Raw genomic sequence first — 16087 nt, 5'->3', positions numbered from 1 at the left:
ATATTTGTCACTGCCCACATTTTACTAGCGGGCGGCACAACACATGAAGTACACGACTTGCTTCATAATGCATTACCCACAGAGCATTGCACACACTAGCGTAACAATCCAGCAATTCTTATCGGGGACTCCTATAGGGTTGTGGCAGCTACACACAATTACCCCCACAGAAAGCTTTCTAGATCTTCCAGAATCTGCAACTCTTTCTGCGGTATTTCAGTGGACTTCCTGCAAACAGGCTGTTTAATTTACTCATTTGGGTACGCCCACTCCGCTGTGATTGGTCACACTCCCGTTGTGCTCCCGTTGACATCCAGATATGTAGGTCCGCACTGATTAAAAAGCATAAATAAAGGACATAAAATAATGAATTAAATTAAATTAAATTAAATTAAATTAAATTAAATTAAATTAAATTAAATTAAATTAAATTAAATTAAATTAAATTAAATTAAATTAAATTAAATTAAATTAAATTAAATTAAATTAAATTAAATTAATAAATAAATAAGGACAATACATAATTGTAAACAATGAACAGTTTTAGGTGATGATGGATGTCATAGTTTTCTTTTAAAAACAAGATCAGTCTTTCATTCTCACTTTTTACTGTAAAAATTTGAAATGAAATGAACTTTGAAATTTAAATGAACTATGAATGTGAACTATTCATATTTATAGTGTGTGAACTGAACGTTGAACTAGTCACTGGGGAAGTGGGGAAGTCCACAAACATACTGAAATGCACACACGTATGTTTGGCTTAAAAATATCTTTGGTAATAATTTTGCAGTTCAGCATTAGGTGATACTGTTTTTTCATGATCATCATTCACTCATTAACTTTATATAGCATAAATGACTACATTATAATAAGAGTAGCCTGCAGCGAGTACCTGGATTTATGTATATATTCATCTATTTATATTTATCTACTATTTATTTTCATCACTGCCTGTCCTGTAGGTAAAACCGATGATGTCAAGGTATCAGAGAAGGGACGTCTTTCTCCACGTTCAAACGGCCTACACCGATCACCGTCTGATGCTGGACGCAGCAGTGGGGATGAGACCAAGATGCAATCAGTCTCCAGCAGCCACACACCGACAGCCAACTCCCTCACACACACTGTTTCCGATCACCAGACACATGCCTCCCGTACCCCAACTAGTACATTTGGTTTCAAGAAGCAGGGCCATGGCATGGCAACCATGGTAACCGCCAGTGGGGCCACCATCACCAGTGGTTCAGCCACTCTGGGGAAAATTCCTAAATCTGGGGCCCGCTCACTAGCGGGATTGAAGGCAGGTGGACCGGATGGGGTGTTGATGCTGGGCCACCACGATGATGCCTTCCTCCCTGTCAGTGCCCGCTCTACACTTCAGTACCGCAGCCTACCAAGGCCTAGCCGCTCTGGGTCGGCGGCCCGCAATGGAAACCGCTCCTCCACCAGCAGTATTGAGGCCGCCGTGCTCTCCATCACATCACATGGGAAAAATGCAATCAGCATCTCCAAGGCAAATGGCTCAGCCGGTCTGCTGGCTAATCAGACCGATCGGGAGAAAGGCGTCTCAGAGGTTGACAATCTCAGGAGCGGAGGAGCAGCAACGGTTCCTCTAACAGGGAGACAGCAAGTCTCCTCACCTACACTACGCAGGTGGGCACACACACACACACACAAACACTGTAAATATATATAAGGTGGGTTCTGCTTGTACTCTCACTGTAGGAGCGTTGAGTAATAATCACATGTGTGGGCATGCCTTCAGTCATTAAGGTCAAATGAGGTCATTGCAAAACATAGACTCAACTTGAACTCAACTGATCAACTTCCAAACCTCAACCTTGGCCAGCCTTTAAGGGAGGGTGTGGTGCGGGGGTAATAGGAGTTTTATCTCAGTGCTGTGCCCTCATTAATGTCAGGGAGTGATAACTCTTCAAAGAGGCTTCATGCTTCTGTTCTTGCCCATGACGGCTCTACTCCTCACAGCTTGTGTTTATTAGTAGAGGCAGGAGAGAGTTACCACTGTGTGTGTTGGTTATGATTCAGGTCTCACCTTTCTTATTTACTTTATCTTAATAATGCATAGAGTGGTTCTCAATTATTTTCTGACATGCCTCCTCTTGGGGGCAGATTTTTTTTTTATTTGTCCCATAGTCAGCATGTAGCTACTACCACTGGGATATGCACTATGCCAGTCTCATGTTGAGCTGGAGAAAATGTTTGCCTGAAAGTTTGTTATGCATATTGTTCATCATCTGTTTGAAGCAGATAATACATTTAAATGTGTAGTTTTCATATTTGTAGATGTTCGAAATCACTATGTAAATGGCTAGCTCAAATTAACAGGGCCACACGGTGGACGAGTGTTTAGCATGTCAGGAGATTGGGAAGATCTGGGTTCGATTCTCTGTATGGAGTTTCCATGTTCTTCCCGTGCATGCGTGGGTTTCGCCCCACATTCCAAAAACATGCTAGGTTAATTGTCCATAGGTAGGAATGTGAGTGTGAATGGTTGTTTGTGTATATGTGCCCTGTGATTGGCTGGCCACCAGTCCAATCTCGCCCGAAGTCAGCTGAGAGCATACCCACCGACACTTGTGAGGATAAGCAGCATAGAAAATTATGGATGGATTTAAATTAGCAACAAGCTAACATTTGTTGTACTGCATTTTGTTTATGCTGAATATCACAGAGAAAGTATTTGTGTCTTCTGCAAGTAATAATACAGCTACTTCCCCCTGGCCATCAGACTGCTCAATGCCAAATAAGCCCCTCTACCTGCCCACACGCACAACCAAAACTTTAAATAATTGTTATTTATTCTAAATTATTTAAATTACTTGTACAAATTACTGTTTACGCTGTACATTGTTCATATTTGATGTAATCTATTTATTCTCCACATTATTATTTATTATTACACGGGAACCAGGCAACAACATTTTGTTGGCAATTTCACTGCTGTGTTATTGTGCAATGACAATAAAGAAAGTCTATGTCTATCATAGCAATAATATTTCTGTATATTCAGTTTATAGTGCTTGAAATGGTACTCAACTGGCAGTGGCAGTCATCTGGCATAGACAACAAATGTGGAAAAGCTTAGTTCAGTATTTCAACTAATTATCTGCTCTATACACTTGATTCGCCACAGGTTGTTTGGTGGGAAGACGAACAAACAGGGTCCAATCACCACCGCTGAGAACATGAAGAACTCCACTGTTATCTCTAACCCCCACGCGACCATGAATCATGTGACCACAGTGGTTGAGTCCCCCGATGCAGGACTGGGAGGCATTGACAGTGAGACCATTAGCCCCATGTTTGGGAGCAGAGTGACAGGATCCGGCACAGGGACACTCGGTAGCGAGCAGGTGAGAAGCTGACTCATACAAATAAATGAAAAATGAATAATTGAATCTGTTTACTTCATGCTGACAGCTTAAGTTGAACTATATGGTAGAAATACAATGGCATGGCAATGGTCCCATAGAGCATGGGTGTTAAACTCAATGGCAAAGGTTTTGCACATTTTTTTTTTACATTGTGCATTTTTTTACATTGTGTCCATTCATTCCTGCTTAAAATGTCTACTTTCCTAAAAGTTTGCAAATATATATTTGACAGTACATATACGTATAAAAAAAACTTTTAAAAAAATATATAAAAATACATCCCAAACACAACCCGGAAGACTTTACAGCTGTATACTAGACAGATTACGCATTTCCCTGCATGCTTTGCTGTAATTAAAATTGTCACTTTTTGCTCTGAATCTGGCACCCTTTGGAATGGTTGTGAATGTTAGTGCATATACAATATGAGCCTGAGTTTCTGAATTTCTCTGCAGACAATTTTGAAGGGAACTACAATTACTGGTTGGATATGGAAGCCTTGTGTAACTCACAGTGCTTGTCATGTAGTTGATATTTGTTATGTTAGAAGTATTCCCACCAGCCTCACATAAGCCATCATACTTAAATTAACATTATTAAAATGTAATTATTTTTCTTTAATGGAAGTGGCACATTAATTAGTGAAAAAAAGGCATATGACATTTGTTATTTATTTGTTCTTACCATGTGGTCTCACAAATGTAGCCTTGGACTCTCACAATGTTTTGTGCTAATCTGTGAAAGGAAGTGAACTTGATTCCAACAAGAACACAAAGTTTAGCTTTATCTTACAACAGATGAGAAAAACAGGCTTGGTCTGGAAGGCACAGAAGACAAGTCTGCGCTTGCATCCTTCGTCATATTAAAAAATGATTCATGCAACCTTATCAGAAATGGTGTGAATCACAAAGTGACAACATAAGATTATGTTAAACAATAAGCAAACTCATTATTGTAGGAGTGGAATTAGTCTTAAAGTTCAATTAAGCTCTGCACCCGAATTTTGTGGCTTAACTCATGATTTTTCACAAATGTAATTAATAAATCATGGCTGCACGGTGGTTGAGTGGTTAGCGCACAGGCCTCACAGCTAAAAGACCTGATTTCAATTCCACCCTCGGCCATCTCTGTGTGGAGTTTGCATGTTCTCCCCGTGCATGCGTGGGTTTTCTCCGGGTACTCCGGTTTCCTCCCACATTCCAAAAACATGCTAGGTTAATTGGTATAGGCTTGGTATTGGGATAGGCTCCAGCACCCCCGCGACCCTCATGAGGATAATCGGTAGAAAATGAATGAATGAATAATAAATCATGCTGTTTTGTGGTTGAATAAGGCTTATTATTAGTCAAAAGATATGCATAGTTACATATTTTCTGCTGGAATTAAGCATTTTCAAACACAAAAAATGGCTAAATGATGGCAGAAGATGCATTTAAAGATGCTGTAAATGATATGCATTTTTCTACACTGTTCACTAGGTGTCAGTCACATTACTGTAATGTTCAGTGAGACCGACAAGCACCAGACTTGATTGGCGGAATAACATGATTTTATTGCAGGTTTGAATTGAATCACACAACTAGCACAATAATCCCTCATTAAAATTCCTAATACAAACACAGGCTACTGTTTTGATCACAGCCTATGCAATGCTAAAACACAATTTTCAAACCCCAGCATCAAGTATAAATAAGGGATCCTTCCATGGAAATTCATTTGGGTCTGGAACCAATTAACGGTGCTAAAGAAAGGATTACTGTATACAGTAAATTGGAGTACTTGATAACAACAGCGCCATACATACAGTATCTGCAAACGTCGAAACGTCAAAAGATTTACATTATGTAACACCATCTTTGTCTTTCCCGCAGGCCTCCAGTCCCGGCTCTGTCTACTCCTCAACGGGTCCTTCCAACAGTCTAACATGGGGTACGACATTCAGCGGATCCTCTGCCCAGAGCAGGGAAAGTACACTGGGTGGGCACGGCGGTACAGGCAGCATGGGCTACCCTTCTGTCAGCAGCATGCACACGAGCAGCGAGTCCATTGACATGAGCCTGGGAAGCGCCGGGGGAGGAGGCCATGGGACACACAGGGAGGACACCTTGTCCGCTTTGGGTCGCACTGGCAGCATGAAGACGGGCATGTCGGAAAGGTGAGAACAAAAGAGTTTACTATAGTAACCCTACACTTCATTAACACAGCATTATTATTATTGAATAATTATTCAATTTGACACATTACCATGTTTAATTTCTATGTAACTACATATGAGTTGTCTGGTGAATGCATTATGGTTTACTATAATATGACAAATATAACATTTACAATGATAACTTCATGTATGTGTATCAGCTCTGCCTGTTGTCTGCACTCCAACAAAGACAAATTCCCAACTTTTACTGAGCCAAGGCACATATTTTACATTAGAAAAATCTCATGGCACACCACCAAGCGTGCCATGACTTATTTTCTTGCAACAGGTAGATACACAAGTTAATTATCTGTGCAGGAGTATTTACGGTAATTGTTCTGCCTGTCACTGTACATCACTGCAATACATCAATAATCATTTTATGACCCATTGAAATTGAAACTACACACCTGATGAGCTCACACTAACGTGCCGTGGCACAGTGGCTGGGAATCCCTAATGTGGTCATCGTAAATGTGCAACGTGTCAGGTATGGCATGTCAGTGGAAAATGAATAACATATGGAGGCTATGCCAACATTGTGCCTCTTGGCTGTTCAAGTATCCATATACATTTTTTTATTTTGTTATTTAGGGATTTGCTTTTCACTTATTTATCTTCAACTTTCTTTCTCTGTGTCTGTTGTGCCTTTCCTTCCTTTCTTTCTGTCTCCCTCAGCCCCCTCTCTTCCCCCTCTGCTAGCCCTAAATTCAGCCGAAACACTCTACCTCGGAAACAGGACAGGTAAATGGACCTGTGTGTAATGTTAGTTTTATGGTGAGGCAAAGCAACTAAAGAACAGAGAAGAATCTGTTTGAGAGCTTGTAGCATAGCTTTGGAAGTTTGTAGCTCTGTGTGGTAGTCTATGGTGTCTCCTTTTCTGTGCAAATATTCTTTTTGTCTGATGAGCTACTCTGGTTTTCTTTGCTTTTTCTCTGCTGCCACCTTGTGGCATGAGGCCAACATGCTCATTATTAATTCCACATGAGATGGGCTTAATTTTGATGAGTACAAATTTTTCGGTATAGAGTAAAATATATACTGTAGCGAGTATACTAGAATTGTGTTGGGCTGAAGCTACTGCATGTTCCCTTTTCTTTTCCTGTCTGAAGTGTTTCTCTCCCACAGCGGGCCTCTTTGTGGCAGAAACACTCTGCCTAAGAAGGGACTCAGGTACTGACATGCCTGCTTGCTGGACATGTTCCACTTTTGCACCCCCGGTCCATCAAATTGTCTTCAGTCCCATTTTCTATGTCTATGTTCGCTGCTCAGGGCTTGTTTTGTTGTTGATGCTTTCAATTGTTATGTTTGGCACTTGGCACCGATGTTAATGTGTTGTGCTTCTGCAAAGAGGCATGTCACTTTCGTCACAAAAAGCACTCGCCGTCATGTTTAGGTTTGACTTGGGAGGCAGGTTTTGGAATTGTGCTTTTCCTACACTGTTTGTTGCTCACATGTGAGAGTAAGGCTATGTCCATACTGCTGTAATACTTGCCAGCATCTAATTCATCTGGTGATCGAAGCTACTAATTAAGAGGGCTAAAATGCGCTTTGGTTATGAACATCATACATGTCTGCTAACAGATCACATTTTGAGACCACTCTACATTCGTTGCAATATCCCCACAGCCTCATTCACCTTTGACTTTTTGCAGGTATGGCCCTCCTCCTCAGCTGCGAAACCATGAGGAGGCCCGTGATTGGCTACGCTCCCACTCCACCAGCGGGCTGCAGGAGTCAGCCAGTAATTCCCCCTTTTCTCCTGGATCCAGCCTCACCTCCCCCTCCGGCACTCGCTTCAATTTTGGACAGCTCGGTACAGTCCGCACATCATTATAAGCGCATGATTTGCACTTTTTGCTCAAATGTATTCTCATCTACATCTCATTTCATCCTCCTAGCATCCAGCCCAACTTCCACAGCTCAGATCAATCTGACGGGCCTTCGTAACAACAGCCTGACCAACCAGGATGTCACCTTTGACCCTTGTAGCGACAACCGCCTGAGAAACTCCTGCATGTCCCTTGATGAAAAGACTCGCACCATGAGCAGATCAGGCTCATTTCGGGATGGCTTTGAGGAAGGTATGTTGGTCCTATGCTGGTACTACAGTTGTCCCTCATTTATCACCATTAATTGTTTCCTGGCCTGACCGCAATAAGTGAATTTCCGCAAAGTGGGATTCAATGTTCATTCATTCATTCATTTTCTACTGCTTTTTCCTCACGAGGGTTGCGGGAGCCTATCCCAGCTGTCTTTGGGCGAGAGGCGGGGTACACCCTGGACTGGTCGCCAGCCAATCACAGGGCACATATAGACAAACAACCATTCACACTCACATTCATACATTCATTTGGAGTCGCCTAACCTAGCTAACCTACCTTTTAGAATGTGGGAGGGAACCGGAGTACCCGGAGAAAACCCACGCACACACAGGGAGAACATGCAAACTCCACACCGAGATGGCCGAGGGTGGAATTGAACCCTGGTCTCCTAGCTGTGAGGTCTGCGCGCTAACCAATAGTCCGCCGTGTCGTCCGGATTCAATGTTAATAAATATTTTTGTAGTACTGTAGAGCATAGAAAACATGTTTATGACTTAGTAAGTAGTTTTTTAACACCCCTATAGTCACTCCTCTTATTATTTGTTTACACCACATTGCTAATGTGCAGGCTACAGGATCACTGCAGGGACACAGGAGATGGCCACAGTTGCATAGCATCCAAGCGAGCTAACGAGTTAGCCTACAATGTATTTATTCTCAACTTGAGAAAGGGTTTCAAATGGAGTAGGGAAACAAGACAAAATGAAAAGCCAAAAACATACCACTTCCACACAGAATAAGAGGAGTACTTATTTTTACTCGTTAATGTGAGACATGCCATGCGGTGTGACGGCAATGTCTCATAAATGTTTTATGCTATTACCGACCTAAATAACGTATACCTGGATTGTTTCCTGTTTTCCCACGACCCATGCCAAATGACTTATGAATACATGTGTTAAGAGAACACAATGAAGGATTACAATGCTAAGAAAAAGCCTTTCATACCCTGAGAAATCCATAATCAGCTTTGGTTGGCTCAGTTTTTTCATAAGCTTGTTTATTGGGAAAGGTATCCAGCTGCTGCCACCGGCACACCGACTCTAGATAATCACAGCATATTCATTTTTGGGGGACATAAGACCTCACAGCTAGGAGACCAGGGTTCAATTCCACCCTCGGCCATCTCTATGTGTGGAGTGTTCATGTTTTCCCCGTGCATGCGTGGGTTTTCTCCGGGTACTCCGGTTTCCTCACACATTCCAAAAACATGCTAGGTTAATTGACGACTCCAAATTGTCCATAGGTATGAATGTGAGTGTGAATGGTTGTTTGTCTATATGTGCCTTGTGAGTCCAGGGTGTACCCCGCCTCTCGCCCGAAGACAGCTGGGATAGGCTCCTGCACCCCCGCGACCATCGTGAGGAAAAAGCGGTAGAAAATGAATGAATGAATGTTGAAATTGCAGTATAGAAAACCCTGTTTACGTCTTACATACAGCTTTTAATATTATTAGAGCTCTCTAGACATGAACTAGCACCCACATAGTCACCTTTACACTTGTATTACCCAATATAGTAGAAATATTAAGACGAAGTCAGTGCAGGAAGTGGTGTTGGGGGTTTAGAGTTGATTGTTGATTGAAAAGCGGTAGAAAATGAATGAATGAATAAATAATGGCACCCAATCTGTTTCCTCACACTTTTCTGTAAGAGGACAGAGAAGGACATAAATACTGAGGAAAAGATCCAAACATCAAATAAATGCAGAACTTTTTGTTCTATGTGGGTGCCTCTTACTTCTTGTAAATTGAACTTGGAATTTTTATGGCCTAATAAAAACATGAAGTCATATAATCACTTCAACAAAAATTGTTGATTGACATCAGCGGTTGTATGAAAGCATAATCACAAATGTCGTTAATCGCACTCCTGACTTCAGATGTACGACGATACGAGTGAGTGGATTTTGGGTTTGTTTTGGAAATGGTGATATGGTGAGTTAAAGTTAGTCCAGTTACTGGAATACGACTCTTCTAAAAGAGGATGCAGCTTTTAAGTAGCAGACTCTTGAAATGATGCCTACTTTGAGGAGATATTGGTGTAATTATAAATGAACACGAATCCACAGAAAGAGGCCTGTCATTCAGACTGTGGAAACATAGTTTTCCCTCCAAGAGTAAAAGATAATTACAGGGATCATAGTGAGAGGCGTGAGAGACACGATGAGATACCTTCATCCTTAACGTTCGTCCTTTGTCTCTGTGTGTGTGTGTGTGTGTGTGTGTGTTTGCTAGTCCACAGTGTGGTGTATAGGTATGAATGTCGCCAGTATAGAATTACTGGACTGTTTGCTAGATTGACAGGACAAAGGTCACCTCATCTATCTAATACCGTCTTGTTTGTGTTCAACCCCGCAATACACTGTTACCTAAATCCCACATAACCTCCTCCACTGGCTTCTTCCACGATCTGACCCCCCCATATCTCACAGACCTGCTCCATCCACACAATCCCCCGCGTCCCCTTCGCTCCTCAGACTCCAACCTCCTGGCACTCCCCTGTAAGACCAAGCTCCGAACCTGGGGAGACAGAACCTTCTCCATCGCTGCCCCCACCCTCTGGAACTCTTTGCCCCATTCACTCCGCGCTTGCCCTGACCTTCCCAGTTTCAAAAAACAACTAAAAACCCACCTCTTTAAATCTGTTTTTAATGTCTGCTGTGCCCCGCCTCGCTTTTTCTCATGTTTTAGCTGTGTATTAACCAATGAATGTTGTATTTTAATGTATCTTTTACTCTGTTTACTTGTTTTTATTCAACTCCATTCTTCTGTAAAGTGTCTTTGACCTCACAGCGAGGAGACGAGGGTTCAATTCCACCCTCGGCCATCTCTGTGTGGAGTTTGCATGTTCTCCCCGTGCATGCGTGGGTTTTCTCCGGGTACTCCGGTTTCCTCCCACATTCCAAAAACATGCTAGGTTAATTGGTGACTCCAAATTGTCCATAGGTATGAATGTGAGTGTGAATGGTTGTTTGTCTATATGTGCCCTGTGATTGGCTGGCGACCAGTCCAGGGTGTACCCCGCCTTACGCCCGAAGACAGCTGGGATAGGCTCCAGCACCCCCCGCGACCCTCGTGAGGATAAGCGGTACAAAATGAATGAATGAATGCACACATACCCTCCCAGACTGACAACCACATTCTTTTCAATACAGTGTCCATATTTGAGGACATTTACAAGTGTAATATGTTGTGAACATATACAAAATACAATTTGCTGACAAAAAATTGTATTTGTGACTGGGACTTTAATGTCAAATGTGCCCTGGTCGGCCTCTCGGTACGGTCGATGACATCACCCGTGATTCCCGTCTAATCGGCTTCCGAGCAGGCTGGAGGTTGGTTCGTGGTCTTGACCTTTGATGTGTGATTAGCAGCTGAGTCATTCCAAGTGTAATGCCAAGGCTGCCGCTAGTTGCACCACACAGGAGTTTTATCTTTATTCTTTTATCTTCAGTCAGGGGGGAGGTGGGTTGAGCTGCCGAGTGGGAGGTTCACTGTTGGGTGGGCTGATTTCAATCTTATGCTGTGTGTACATTTGTACTTACTTTCCCTTGTTGTTCCTGTCTCTCCAGTTCATGGCTCGTCCCTCTCTCTGGTCTCCAGCACCTCCTCCATGTACTCCACGGTGAGTAGGCAACCTGCATGTATTTTTTAGGCTGCATTACCGACTCTCTCCAAAAGAGGTCACTATTAAGTTCTATTCATTTCATTTCAGATGCCTGTCAAATAAACCTACTGACCTTTAGGACTTGTAGTGATGATTGTAGTCATGATTGCTGGGACATTTTAGGGTGTTTTTTGTACTCCTAATACATTGATTGAGCGAGTGACTCACTGTCAGCATGAATAGTTGCGTGCCACCAGCAGTTTAGGTTGAAACCAGATCAACATGTTCTGTCTATTGTTTTCAAAATTATGAAATCGCGCCTTGTGTATTTATTATTCACACAACTCAACCGCAACCTCAGACACCCACAACGAACAAAAATGTGGACAATGCACACACTTGTTTGTCACCGCCCATGTTTACACGTTGACCAATGAGAGGTGGAGCTCCACAATTTAGCCCCTCCTCCTTCATATGTGGGCAGGTTTACTCACCTGGGCTACACCTGTAGGTGTAGCACACAAACCCGCAGACAGTAGTTTTAGGTTCTTTCCCTCTAGCTAGAGGTTCGGGACAGAATTCCCAGTGGAGGCAGAATGATGACAACTTTATCCCTCACAGGCAATATCACATCTTTCCAACTAACGGTATGGTTCAGAAGGACAGGTGGAAGCGGGAATATTTCCTTTTACTTTGAATCATTTCATGACACCACGCATATAGCTTCCTTATTGTTTGTGTTAGTGGATGGGATGTGGCTGTGAGGACGTCAACTTGGAGGATGTTTTTAGGTCATGGGTGTGTTTGTTTGTTTGTACAAATCATGTAAATTGTAGTTTTCTTGACAGACAGGCACTAGACTGACAGCTCTGTTTGTGTGTGTGTGTGTGTGTGTACTTTTCATTGAACCTTATGTGACCAGACTAACAGGCATTTTAAAAAGTCATTAAGTTGCTGCTGCCAGATGAAAAAACAAACATTACATTTTTATTGTTTGTCTTCCTATGTGAATTATTTCCTTATTGCTTTTCAGGATGCAAATTTACTTTATTAAACTTTCCAGATTTGCTGTGATGAATCTGAATGAAAATGGTCATCTAAATGGTTTTTGCATGACCTGGCAATATGCATCCTAACGCTGCTTTGAATTTCCTCGCGGTACATTTGTACATTTACTCTGAAGTCCGAAAAGGCCAGTTCTGTGCATTACCACCGACTTTAAATGTGAGATATGGAAGCAACACCTCATGACGATGGATAATGCTAAGAAGACAGAGCTTGAAGATGCTTATCCGTTACTTGGTAACACTTCTAAGTGAAATACGTAAACCAGTGGTGTCCAAAGTGTGGCCTGAGTGCCATTTACTGGTTGTTTTTATGGACCCATAGCACATTGAAGAAATAATATGAACCAAAAAATGTGGTTTATTTTAGCCTTTTTTAAAAATAATACATGCATATGCATCAAATTATTTGCTACACGCTGGTATTGTCTCATTAAGGTGGCAATGCTGTGAAATGGACCCGTTAAGGCAGACACATTAATAGCGCCTGTCAATTTAAGAAAAACATTTACACAGTCATGTGTATGTACGTGTGTCCAGTACATGTAAATACGGGTCTTCCATGCGTCTTTGTTTTGGTTAACTGCAGCAGGGTGTGTGTTGTGAACGTGCAAGCCTACGCTTTGCTATGTCTTCCTTACTATTGTTACTATGGTGACAATAGGACAGACTCTAGTATACGATGTGTCAGTAAATGCCTGCAGGAGGACATCTCTGCTTTCCAGACATTGTATACCACACAATCTTCCATTTATAAAAGGGTTTCCTGAAATATAGAGCAGGAGTGAAGACACGGGAGAACTCAAGTCAGAATTCAGTCAGAACATGTCGTAATAATTCTCTCTTTTTCTGTCATCTCATTTCATAGAACGAAGAGAAGTCTCAGTCGGAGGTAAGTCTGTTATCTCACTCTTTAACTCTTTCATTTCATGTTCAATAGTTGGACTTGTTGGAACATTTGGGGGGCGTTCTCTTGTTACACGTTTCCTGTCTGAACACCACCAGCACATTTGTACACCCACTGTGTTTCACACGATTCCTAATTTATCATGACAGTAGTTGTGTGTGTGTGTGTGTGTGTGCATGCATGTGCATGTAAATTACAGGTTTTTTGTTTTTCATGTAGGTGCTTTCTTTTATGTTCTCAGATCCGCAAGTTACGCCGGGAGCTGGATGCCTCCCAGGAGAAGGTTTCCGCACTAACAACACAGTTGAGCGCTAACGTGAGTGAACACGTACAATACATCCTTCTAGCGTTTAATGAGTCACACCACTACCAATTAAGTCATCAGTAAAAGTCCTTTTGTCTGTATTTATTGTTGAGATATGGCAAAAAACATATGCTTTGATAGAGAGATTTTTTGTTGTGGTAGATTGCAGTTACTATGCTGAGAATATATTTATATTTTTCACTGATATTCATGGTGGAGCCACCAGACAGCCTTTAAGGGTGATCTCCAAGGGTGATCTTTAATGCCACCTTCTAACATCTATATTGCACAAGTCTTATCTGCCGGCATGTGGGTGGTTTCACTGTGGATTAAAGATATGCAGGGAAAGCAAGCTTCTTAGATTACAGCAGAGAGAGCCTGTCCCAGATGTACCCTAAAGATCTGTGTGTGGGATCTGGTTGTATGTGATGGGTGGCAGGCCGGGGATTAATGGGCTGGAGGTCCTTTGTTCAAATGTATGATTTCACTGCACAGACCCACAGACAAATGACACATTTTGGAACACACCTTAAGGCCCCAAAGCCAAGACTTTCAGAAGATATCTGTTGCAGAGACGGTCCCATCTTGAATCACACATCTGTTAGCGCCTTACTCAGCTGTGTCTCACACACGGTGTCTCGTTTTCTTGACCAAGCCACCACCTCTTAGTATGAATCAAGGTCATTTTTCCATTATTACGCCTCAGTTCCTCTCACACGACAACACTTCCTGTTTTGTTCCATTCAGTCTTTACGTTCTTTTTCGCTACAGGCACCTGTCACTAGTTTGCTATTTGTGGATTTAATTCAGGTGCACGCTTCTCCTATTGTCATCCAAGCTATCTTTGTTATTATCCTGCAGCTGCACAGCAGCGTTTATCTTTTAAAAATACATTTTACCTGCAATCCTGAGGTTTCCGCCACAATCCCACAATCCCTCAACATGATACTTGCTACAATCAAGACGGTGTACGATGCTTCTCACACGAGTTGCACGTCTGCTGATTTGTGACCTCTAAAGCCTTATCTAAAAAGATCATCATGCAGCATCATGTTTCATTTTGGCTCTTCACAATGCATAGACTTTGTCCTTAGATTCATCCATAATTCGCCTGCATATTTTAGTGTATATTGGAAAAATAATCAGCTCTGATAACAAAAGTGAAAAACATCCTCCAGTCCCCTGTATTTATCCACAGCCACACAATATAACTCTAAAGTTGCCATCTTCTTCAATTGAATAATGATCTTCTGCAGTATTAAGATTTTTAATACACTAAATATTTCTGTACATGATACATTCCCTTGTTTAGTTGAAAATGCAACTCGTTTACATCCCGCAGGCACACCTAGTAGCAGCGTTTGAGCAGAGTCTGGGGAACATGACCATCCGGCTGAAGAGTCTCACCTTGACTGCTGAGCAGAAGGTCAGAAAGCTTCAACGGCCTATGAAGACGTTTGTGTACACTAAAGTAAATACTTGTTCAGTGTTCTGATATGTATGTCATTTTCCCGCGTGACAGGACTCTGAGCTGAATGAGCTGAGGAAGACTATTGAGCTGCTGAAGAAGCAGAACGCCGTGGCCCAAGCCGCCATCAATGGGGTCATCAACACACCTGAGCTCACACCTAAAATGGACAAGACAGGTACATACAAGCCTATGTTTGGTAAAAGGTGAAATAATACTACAAATGTGAAGAAAATATCACATTTGTAGTATGCTAGCACGGATGCTTGTCACTTAGCATTGTTATTTGATATTTTTTGCTGTATTATGGAAAGCAGGAAGTGAACAAATGCAACAGTTACTGATTGTAAAAGTACCAGATGGAGGGGTAGGATTTAATAAGCTTTGTTTCTTCCTACTCCTTTTGGACATGTGGAACTGTGAACTGATTATGTGATGCACTCAATTATAATCGGATGCATGTTCAAATGAAATTAAACCATTACCATTACCATTACCATCACCATTACCATTATTTCAGTACATGACAACAATATAATAAAAAAACAAAAAAAACAAAAAAAAATGTTAAACTTAAACTATATTGGGAAAGCAGGAAGTGAACAAATGTAACAGTTACTGATTGTAAAAGTACCAGATGGAGGGGTAGGATTTAATAAGCTTTGCTTCTTCCTACTCCTTTTGGACATGTGGAACTGTGAACTGATTATGTGATGCACTCAATTGTAATCTGATGCATGTTCAAATGAAATAAAACCATTACCATTACCATTACTTCAGTACATGAAAAAAATATAATAAAAAAACAAAAAAACAAAAAAAAATTTTTTTAACTATATTAGGAAAGCAGGAAGTGAACAAATGTAACAGTTACTGATTGTAAAAAATACCAGATGGAGGGGTAGGATTTAATAAGCTTTGCTTCTTCCTACTCCTTTTGGACATGTGGAACTATGAACTGATTATGGGATGCACTCAATTGTAATCTGATGCATGTTCAAATGAAATAAAACCATTACCATTACCATTACTTCAG

At 41.6% G+C, this 16087-nt stretch overlaps 1 protein-coding gene across 9 annotated transcripts in view; it reads left to right on the top strand.

Annotated features, from left to right (window-relative positions):
- The window catches only part of nav2a (neuron navigator 2a), a 208465-nt gene that overhangs the window by 177956 nt on the left and 14422 nt on the right, over positions 1 to 16087 (top strand). For 8 of the 9 annotated variants that reach the window (XM_058089756.1, XM_058089757.1, XM_058089753.1 and 5 more), the window contains 12 exons: positions 966 to 1656; positions 3158 to 3377; positions 5270 to 5553; positions 6271 to 6336; positions 6721 to 6765; positions 7248 to 7408; positions 7494 to 7676; positions 11274 to 11326; positions 13241 to 13264; positions 13521 to 13595; positions 14926 to 15009; positions 15106 to 15229. In XM_058089756.1, coding sequence (XP_057945739.1) covers positions 966 to 1656; positions 3158 to 3377; positions 5270 to 5553; positions 6271 to 6336; positions 6721 to 6765; positions 7248 to 7408; positions 7494 to 7676; positions 11274 to 11326; positions 13241 to 13264; positions 13521 to 13595; positions 14926 to 15009; positions 15106 to 15229 — 2010 coding nt within the window. The remainder of the gene's footprint in view (positions 1 to 965; positions 1657 to 3157; positions 3378 to 5269; positions 5554 to 6270; positions 6337 to 6720; positions 6766 to 7247; positions 7409 to 7493; positions 7677 to 11273; positions 11327 to 13240; positions 13265 to 13520; positions 13596 to 14925; positions 15010 to 15105; positions 15230 to 16087) is intronic. The other variant, XM_058089755.1, reaches the window with a different exon arrangement.

The sequence above is a fragment of the Doryrhamphus excisus genome, chromosome 12 (assembly GCF_030265055.1).
Source record: "Doryrhamphus excisus isolate RoL2022-K1 chromosome 12, RoL_Dexc_1.0, whole genome shotgun sequence".
Classification (NCBI taxonomy): Eukaryota; Metazoa; Chordata; class Actinopteri; order Syngnathiformes; family Syngnathidae; genus Doryrhamphus; species Doryrhamphus excisus.
Note: the sequence above shows the minus strand (reverse complement) of the source record. Positions and strands in the feature narration are given on the sequence as shown.